Raw genomic sequence first — 10,211 nt, 5'->3', positions numbered from 1 at the left:
TCATAGGTCAATGCTCAACCACTAAGCCATGCTGGCCGGGCCAAAGCAAGTTTTGAAGGGTAAAATAATTTGTTTCTGTTGTTTAAAAGTGTTAAATAATAAACAAAATAACAAGTTCCTCAACCAATCAAAATGTGTCCAAGTTGTTCTTACAAGTTCAAGGCTAAGTGCTGTTTATGAAAACAATAATAATACTAATAATTATTACTATAACAGATTAATCATAATAATATATTCACATAGTTCTTTACTGCTTAAAAACTATTCCATATTTCTTGAGTTACTCAATATTCACATGAGAACTTATTGTCTAAGTAATATGGCCCCATTTTACAGATAAGGCAAATCAGATTTTAAAAAGTTTAAGTGACTTGTCCCCAGTCATAGGCACTACAATCATGTGCAGGACAGACCTGGTCCCTCCTCTCCTGAAACTCTATTCTAATGAGAAGTTGTGGGCAACTGTAACTGGCCAAGTGTTGAGCTAAAGGGGTACAACCACCACATAGGGGCACAGGAAACAGACTTGAGGGGAGGGTGGAAGTCTCATTTTCAAAATTCACTATGTTGACCCTGAGGAGAACATCAGTTTCTACTAAATTAACTTAATTCTATTCTCAGAATATACCAAGTTGATTTTGGACCGGATAGAGAAAAAAAGAAAGCATAGGAAAGGAGGCAATGGCTAACTTAAGTAAAAAAAGAAAATGTATTAGTATTGCTAATTTATCAATTATGGATAATTGGTACAGTCAAAATATAATGAATTGTGATTTATCTAAGTAAGGTGATATCTATATATTGAGAGATGGAAGATAAAAAAATAATATGTTTATGAGAGGGTATTAGAGTATAAATATATAGTTGATTTTTTATAGGAAGTAGTAAAGCAATAAACCAAACTATAGAAAATCAATTACTCCCAGATGAAAAAAAAAAAAATTACACACACACACACAGAAATAATAGTATAAGGATGTTACTAAGAAATATGAAGATAAATCTCAGCAGAGCTAAAAGATAAGTATCTGCAGGGTAGAAATTGATTGTGTAGAAGGTTGGGACAGGGTCTGCTGTGAAATAAGTTTGATTTTTAAAAAATGTTCTATATCGGTAAAAATAAATTTTAAAAAGTCAATACCATGTAATTAACTCTTACCTCTAAGCCAATGTCTCTCACACTGTGGCTTCTATACCAACTGCATCAGTTACCTGAGGTGCTTGTTAAAAATACAGACTTGGGCTGAAACCGGTTTGGCTCAGTGGATAGAGCGTCGGCCTGCGGACTGAAGGGTCCCAGGTTCGATCCTGGTCAAGGGCATGCACCTTGGTTGTGAGCACATCCCCAGTAGGAGGTGTGCAGGAGGCAGATGATCGATGTTTCTCTCTCATGATGTTTCTAACTCTCTATCCCTCTCCTTCCTTCCTGTAAAAAATCAATAAAATATATTTTTTTTAAAAATAAAGACTTGGAGGGAGGTGGGTAAAGGATTATCCTGGATTTACTTTTCCTAAATTTCTTGCGCGGGGGTGGGGGGGGGGGGAGTGCTCTTTTAAGTGTGACCACCTTAGGGATTTTGAAGTCAAATAGCAAAATAAATATTTTTAGTGACTCCAAATGTTTCCTGCTTCAACAAGGCCTTTTTTTTCTTTGTAATTGGCTGTAGGGGGGGTGGGGGGAATAGTATAATATGTATTTGGAGAAAATTGTGAATGATATACAGTGGGGCCTTGACTTACGAGTTTAATTTGTTCCGTGACAGAGCTCCTAACTCAAATTACTCGTATATGGAATCATAAAGTGCACGAGTGAGACACGTGATGCTGGGCTGATGTTGTGGCGTTCACTGTGACGTTCGCTGCGCCAGCTAGCGGTGGGGTATCTGAAGCTGGCTCATAACCCGAATTTTAGCTCACAACTCAAAGCAAAAAATCGGCCGAGAGAAGGCTCATATCTCGAAAAACTCGTTAGTCGGGACACTCTTAAGTCAAGGCCCCACTGTAGTTGGAATAAGTGTGCTACACTCAAGACTGTCAGCCGCCCACCCCCCACCTACAAGGTGGTTGGCCTAACGCAGGTGCTTGAGGAATGTTGACTTGAACACAGGTATGCACACCTTCCCTGAGCTTTGAACATGGTTCTCTTAGCTCTCGGCTCGGGTCTCCAGCGCCCCGGCAGCGGCAGCGGAGCAGTATTCTACTGCAGGGCGTGTGGGTTTTGGAGAAAGACTGAATTCAAACCCCGGACCATCAACAGGTGCGAGGACCAGGTTCCTTCATCCCAATTTATAAAGAAGGGAAAGAAATCAAACGTCTAGGAGTTGTTGGAAGTCTCAAAAGAGTTAACAGGCGTTCTACTATAACTAGGTATCAGGGAAACACATCACAAAAGCAAACGCTCGGCGTGCCTCGCGCAGAAAGGCGTCCACAGGCGCTCATTCAAACCCAGGCGGCGCACTCTACTCCTCACCGTCTGTGATGTCACTTACACGGGACCTCAGGACCTCGGAGCACGCACTGGTGAAAAGAGAAAGAAGTAAGAAGAAGAAAAAATGAATACACGAGGAAATCGAGGCGACCTGCCATATAAAGGCCCCGGGCTGTAGCCTGGCGGGGAGGTGGGTGCCGGAAGGCGTGCCAAAGCCGTCCCACCCCGGCCGGCGGGCGGCACGTGGTCGGTTCCGGCGGGAGCTTCGCGACAGTGGGGGCGGGGACGCCGGGGACTGCGCGGAGGGGGCCTGGGCGGCCCCCGCTACAGTTGGGGAAAGCCCCCCGACTGCGCATGCTCAAGGTAGGCGCAACCACTGTGCGCAGATCTGAAGGGGAGGACAGCCACCCGCTCCATGCTCCTTTCATCTACTTGAAAAGCGAAAGCCTGCTCTTCTTTCCAATTCGAAGACTGTATTTGCCCCGTCCTTCTTCAAGTTGTTATTTATTAGAAGGCCTCGTGCTTGAAGACTGAAGGGGCCTTTTTCTCTAGTCGTGCCCCTTCCTTCCCCGTGGAAGCCACAGTGGACGCCTCCCATCTCCCCTTCGCCTCCGGAGGTGGTTCGCCCCCTCCCCCTCCCCAGTGTCGCGAGTTGGCGCCGCGGCCTCCCCCGCTCCGCGCTCTCGGCCCCTCCGCCCGGCCGTACCGAGCCCTTCCGGCACCCTCTCCTCCCTCGGGCCCGGCCTCCCCCGCGAGACGGCCGCCCCCACTTAAGCCACAGCCCTTTTCTCTCCCCGCGGAGCCGGGGCGGCGGCGGCAGCAGCAGGAGGAGGAGCCCGGAGGCGGCGGCGGCCGGGGAGCCCATGGCGTACAGTCAGGGAGGCGGCAAAAAGAAAGTCTGCTACTACTACGATGGTGAGAGGCCGGCAGGGCGGGCGGGCAGGGCCGGGGCGCGGGCTGGAGGCCGCCGTGGCGGGTGGGCACCGTGCGGAGGGGTGGGGAGGAGGAGGGGTCGGCGCGCGTCCGCTTCTTAACCCGTTCCGGCCCCGATCCCGTTCGTGGGAGCCCCTTCGCCGTGAGCCGCTGCAGGGGCCTCTGCGACGGGATCCGGGGGGGGGGGGCGCCCCGCTTTCCCGGGACCCTCTCCGGCAGCGCGGTCCGCGCCGGCCTCCCCGGCTTCGTGGTGGTGGCGGAGGGGACGGCCCTCCCTGGCATCGCTCCCGCCCGCCACTCGTGGGAGCGGAGGCTTGGGGGTGCCCTGCTCGGCTCTCCTGCACCCACCCCCTACCCCCAGGTCCAGACGTCTACCCGGGCCCAGACTCCACACAAAGCCCGGCGGCCGCGGGAGCTCCGCCCCTCCGGTCCTCTCCACCCCCCACCCCGTCCCGGCTGGTTCCCTCCCAGTCCCCGGCGGGTCTGAGCTCCGGATCTCCGCCCCCGGGCTCACCCCGGACCCCCCGACCCGGCTCGGTGCTGCCAGGTGGCTGCTGAGCGCGGGGGGCACGCGCGCACCGGTGTTTCGCGTGGGCTCCATCCCCTCTCTTTTGTTTGCCGGTTCTTTGAGCGCCACTTTCTCTGTATTCAAATGGAGACGTCTCGCTTCCTCCATAAAAACGAGGGTTTTCGCGTGTGAGTCGGGTTAGCCTTCGCGGGAAATGGGGCGGTGGGAGGGAAAGGTGGAGCGGTTCCTGTTCGCGTCGCGGATCCGACTCGATGGGTCCCGGCTTGCCCCTCGGAGGGGTGGCTGCCACCCACTTCTTTGTTGCTCTTTGTTGGATCCGGAAATAGCACCCGGCTCTGGAGGTCCCGGGGAGCGCTGACATCTTGCTTGTGAGACTGTCTCGTGGTGGGAGTCCTGGTGTAGGGAAACTTTGGGGAGGTGCGCAAGTACCAAGGGGTGGGGGGAGCTCGAGCTCCCTGTACATGCATTACAGCCGTCAGGTTTTAATTGCGGGGTCTCATCTCATTGACAGTTTGAGCTGTACTGTTAAGTCCTGTTTTCTGAGCCAGCCTAAATTACACCAAGTGGTGGAGTAGTAACCTGTGTAACAGATTTCACAAAGACCTACCATGGTGAATGGTGTGTAGTAAGTTCCCCTCCAGAGTAGGAATTCTACAACTTAACAAAGAACCTGAAAGTCCTATCTGATTTGTCTGAAGCAGTACAAATTTTGGAAGCCGTTTCCTACATTTGGTGTATTATAAGTCACAACGTTTTGTAGAGGTGGAAAGACCTTAGAGGACTAGGCCAGAATAAATCTGACTAATTTGAAGATGGGCACACTGTATCTTTTCAGTGAGCAAGGATGAATCTTTTCATGCCTGTTTATATAAAATAACCACCTGTGTCATTTGCGGAAAAATATCTAAAATTTTGTAGAAGAAATCTAAATAATCTGATATTTAATGTAACTAATACTAAATAGTACAGCCATGTTTTAAAAACATTTTTTGAGAATACTGTAATACAAGTTAGTTTGAAATTACGCCATCGTGGAGGAGTGGAGATGGGATTACGTTTTCATTTTAACATCAACTATTAAAGTTTCTTAAAATTCGTTCTTTAAGAATTCATGCATATTTGGGGTCACTGGCAAAACCCTGGCCTTGCATTCCCTGGTCATATTGGAAAGTAAATAACCATGTGTGTAAGTTAATTTTTAAAACGGTATTGTTTCTAAGATTTAGAGATTTGTTCTTGTCAGAGCTTAGGGTAAAGGAGAATGGTTTAAAAGGTATGGGGGAACTGGTGCTAAGGCTCTTTCTGCTGCTGTTAGTTGCTGTTGACAGTGATTCTTGTCACAAGGCTTGAACTGCAGAACCAGGAGGTACACTTACCTAGCGGTTTTATGAACAGCTGTAGGTTCCTAGACCCATTTCTGTTGAGCCTCTGTTGAGGAAATGGGAGCAAGCACTGGCCCCAAGGGTGGGATGGAGGCTTGATAGGTGGAATGGAAGAGTGGAATAATTTAAATCTCATGGTTGTGACTTTATCTGTTCTTTATTGCAGAACTATTCAACTGCTTTACCTGGTGGCCAACAGCTGTATAATTGAATGTTTGGAAATTTCTGGTTAGCTTATCTGTTTTTGGCCATATGATTCTCTCTTGGTTCATTTTTACAATTTGTAGTCACTTACATTTGGAATATTCTTTGGGTTTTTGTGGGAGAAAGGCTAATACAATATTTTGCAGAGATTATTAAATTGGATTGGTACCATGCTAATTATGAGCCTGTGATAGTATGCTAAGCTTTGCACAATTCCAAAAGCTTTCATATAAAGGTACCAATAGTGGGGTTTTTTTTTTACTTTTTTTCTTTTTTGTAGTTGTGAAGAAAGAGGATGCAAGTAATGCAGATTCTGTGACTAGAAGATATATGCAACATGGAATTGATTGGGAATGGGTAGTATCAATAGTAATAGGGCCTGAATAATCTGTTAGCCTGAATTAACTGGTTTTAATTTGTTGGTACAGAAAATGGAAGAAAGGTTTTTTAAAAAAGAGGGCGGTAGCAAGTTCTATACTCACAGGAATCCTACCTTTAGGCTTACTGGGACCATTAGGCACACTCTCGGTGACACAGACAGAATGTTTCTCTCGCAAGTGAAGGGGACTTCTAGAGACATGTATTTTTCTCGGCATACTTTATAGTGTGTCTTAAGTACTATACCCTTAGATCATTGGAATGCTGGTTCCAAGTAAACTTCAAGGCATTGATGAATGAGCTATCCTTTAACCGTTGGGAAAAGTTAAGAGAAGTTCTTATTTCTCATAGCTCCAAAGTTTCCAAAAACATATTTCTAAAACTTGGCCATCTTGTTGTATATACTCCAAGATTATCAATAACCTATAAAAAGATATAGATTCAGTCACTGAGTTTCCTTCTGGCTTTAAAATGATGTGATTTCTGTACTTAAATGTAATTAGCAAACCAAGCTGTGTTTAGACCATGATTACAGTATGTTTTTAATCCTTAATCTAGAAGTGTTAACTATTCTTTGTTTTGACTTAAACTTGATACCAATTACATTAAATGCCTTTTTTACTATGTATACAATATAATAGGGATGTGTATACAATTGACCTTTGAACTGTACAGGTCCTCTTATATACAGACTTTTTTCTTTTTTAATCCTCACCCAAGGATATTTTTTTCCATTGATTTTTCAGAGAGAGTAGAAAGGAGGGGGGCGAGGGAGAGAAACATTGATGTGAGAGAGAGACATAGAAACTGATTAACCGACAGGGCAATAAATACAGTCAGTACTCCATATCTGTGGATTCAACCAACCACTGATCAAAAACGGTATTTTCAGTCCATGGTTGGAAATTCATGGGTACACAGAACTGACTATATGCATTGTTCTATGTCATTTTATTTTATTTTATTATTTTATGGTTTTTATTGATTTCAGAGAGGAATAGAAACAGCAATGATGGGAGAATCATTGATCTGCTGCCTCTTGCATGCCCCCTACTGGGTCTCGAGCCTGCTACTCTGGCATGTGGCCTGACCAGGAATTGAACTGTGACCTGGTTCATGGGTTGATGCTCAACCACTGAGCCACACCAGCCAGGCTCTATGTCATTTTATATAAGGACTTGAGTTTCTGGGATTTTGGTGTTCATTGGGCAGGGGGGCAGTTGAGGGGATCTTGTAACCAGTCTCCTGCAGATACCAAGGGAGTACTATAGCTAAGTTTAGGGGGCGTCAGAAGTTATAGGAGGATTCACCACTGCAAAAGCGAGGGGTTCCGTGTTCTTAACCAACCTGCCCTCCCGTTGTTCAAGAGTCAACTGGATACATAATTTATATAATTGGTCTGTGCTCTGTTTATTTCCTCATCTGATAGGGTGTATTAAAATGTTTGGAGAGAAGTGATTCAGAGAAAAGCATTCAATACTATACAGAGATAGAATATAAAAATTAACCAAGATCATGCCTACTGATATACTCCTAGTTTACTGTAGCAGGTTACTGTATAAGAATTCCACTTGGCAGCCAACTATTGACAGGTTTTCTTAGACTTTTATTTATAACGATAGTGCCAAAGGATTTTGCTAGATATCCTTTAATACAACAGCTTGGTTTCTTAGCTCTAGTATAAATCTTTATTATCCATAAAATAGGTAATCATTTCTCTGGGAGTAAATCAGAATGTGCTGGGTGAATTACAGAAGTTAATACATACCAGTGGTCTTAATTACACATCATTATTTAATGATAGTAGAACATAACACTTAAAATAAGACTGAGATGTTCCTATGTTTGGGCCCTCTTCCCCCTGATATTCTTTACTATTCACTTCCTTCAAATTTCATCTTACCAGAGAGAGAGGTTTAACCCCAATATTGTTTTTCTCCCTGTCACTAGTACCGCCTAACTTGTCTTCCTTCATGGGTACTAGTAAAAGCTTCATGATATCAGTCTGTTTTGCTTATGCCTATACCTCCACCATCTAAATTTTTTAAAAGTAAAGGAGTTTTAAATTATTGATGAATAGATGTTTAATTCCTTATGTTTTTATATAGAGATCAGTACTAACATTCTAATTCTTCCTACCACAAGTTACAGACAGGTAGGATGAGGGGCATTTTGTCTGTTTTACGATGAAAGTAGATTGATATCCCTGTTCACCTCAGTCCACCCCTTATCCTTTTCCACATTGACTAGCTATTGTAGCAGGAGAAGTTAACAGCTGGTGCCTAAAGATTTTTCCCCCCTTGTTGACACAAGAGTGGGCCTATTTTCACTGCTACAAAAAGATTTCCTTTGCTACCAGAAAAAAAATTTTTAGTAATTATTTCTTTCCCTTTAACAAAACTTTAAATGCTTCTGTTAACAAATCCTTAAAGGAAACAGCTGGAATTGGGGAGGAGGGAGGTAGCAATCATAATAGTATTGAAACATGGATGAGACCAGATTTAAAAGTAGGTATAAGGATGTTCATACTGGTTATAAGTCTTATTTCTGTATTTTAATAGCAGTTGGCTTATACTTGTTTATGAAATCAGTTTTGGGTTCAGAAATACCAAGTGGGCTTAAAGTCTCTACCATGTACCAGGAAGACAAAAGATTATTTGAGTCTTAAGAAGGAAATAAAAGTATGTTAGATGGTAAGAGAGGACACCTTTATAGGGTAATCAGACAAGGTAAGGCCTGAAGAAAGAGAATGGGCTAGCCGTAAAAGAGTTCTTTTCTACATAAGACATTGCAAACTGCCCTGGGCTGGTAGAAAGAACCTGGTGCACTTAACCAAAACGAGGCCAAGAGGAAGACATAGGGGAACCATGGGGTGCCAGGCTAGATAGTAAAGGGCCACACCACACAAGACTTTGTTGTAAGAGATTCAGGAAGCCATTAAAGGTTTTTAAGAGAGAGAACTCTTGGAAGTGGAGAAAGGATGGTAAGGAGTGGTAGAATGTAAGACTGAAAGCAAGAATTAAATACATGTTGGTCTACATCTATAATAATAAAAGTGTAATATGTAAAACGACCTTTCAGATGAACTCACTATGGCACGCACTGGCGCCAGGCCAGCCAAGGTGGGTGCAATGCAATTGGTTGGGGGGCCTGGCCATTGCCCCACAGAGGGAGGCCCAGGCCACCCTCTGCGGGGTGATCGATGTGGGGGATGGCGCTCCGGGGACCCGGGGATGTGTGGCAGTGGACTTGGACAGCAGCACCCCGCCAAGGTGGGTGCAGGTGCGGGGGGGGGGGGGTGGGGGGGGCGGGTGACCAAGAGGCAGCCAGGGCCACAAGGTCCCTGGCAGCCGGGGCTCTGAGGCAGCTGGGGCACGAAGGCCTACCTTGCATGAATTTTGTGCATCGGGCCTCTAGTAAAATATAATGGTTGCAGCTGACAGACATGGACATTTACATTAAGGAAGGTTTGGGTGAGTAAAACCAGTAAAACTCGTTGATGGATTGGTAATGGTGTAGGAACTGGGCAGTGGTGGTACAGAATAAAGAATAACTTAAAAGTTTCTAGATTGAGCAATTAAGTGATTCATGCCTGAGAGAAGACGATTTAGGGCAGCACTCTTGTTCACTGATTTACCCAAGCACCCAGAATAATGCCTGGCACATGGTAGGCTCTTGATTTGTTAAGTGAATGAATGAACGAACGGGTGAAACCCTGATATTTGAATGTTGGTGGGTGACTGGCTATGGGTAGGGGTGAATCCAAGAAAGTGGTACTCTCAGTAAAAGTCAAGACTCAGTGATTCAAGGAGGAGTAGTGACCAGTGTGTTAAAGGTGCTAGTGGACTAAGTAGTTTGTGGAAAGCAAAAATAATACAGTAGCTTTTTTTAAAAATCTTTTTCTTCAATCATTTTTTTAGTCAGCTTTTCTTTAGGGGTAAAGGTATCTTTTACACTCCTGAAATCCAAAATGATCTGAAAATGGGAGGGGGGACTCATTTGGAATCCAAAGCTTAACCTGAATTAATATTTATGATCTTTACTCCATTTATTGTGAATATTTACAAAATTTTTGCAGAAATATTAAAGTGTGATTATAGAATGCTGTCCAGATTCCAGGACATCACATAAATAATGGCAGATGTAACATTACATTTATAAAACCTGAAAAAAATCTGAAATACATGTAGTCCCAACGACTTGGATAAGAGACTATAGACCTTAATAGCCACTTTCATACTGATAACTTCTGGAAGAGAGTGATTTCTAAAATTTTTCAGGTAACTAATTGTTTATGGTATTGTATCTTTTCAGATAACTAATTCTTTATGGCACAGTAACAAAATTTGTTGATTCA

At 44.4% G+C, this 10,211-nt stretch overlaps 1 protein-coding gene across 1 annotated transcript in view; it reads left to right on the top strand.

The window, feature by feature from the left end:
* Positions 1–3,065: 3,065 nt before the first annotated feature.
* Positions 3,066–10,211, top strand: part of HDAC2 (histone deacetylase 2) — a 28,737-nt gene continuing 21,591 nt past the window's right edge. Inside the window, exon 1 of the mRNA XM_081094265.1 lies at positions 3,066–3,343. Within this exon, the coding sequence (XP_080950391.1) occupies positions 3,292–3,343 (52 nt within the window). The 5' untranslated portion in view covers positions 3,066–3,291. The remainder of the gene's footprint in view (positions 3,344–10,211) is intronic.

This window comes from Myotis nattereri (genome assembly GCF_964212035.1).
Source record: "Myotis nattereri genome assembly, chromosome: 6".
In the NCBI taxonomy this organism is placed as follows: Eukaryota; Metazoa; Chordata; class Mammalia; order Chiroptera; family Vespertilionidae; genus Myotis; species Myotis nattereri.
The sequence above is the reverse complement of the archived record's forward strand: the minus strand, read 5'-3'. Positions and strand labels throughout refer to the sequence as shown.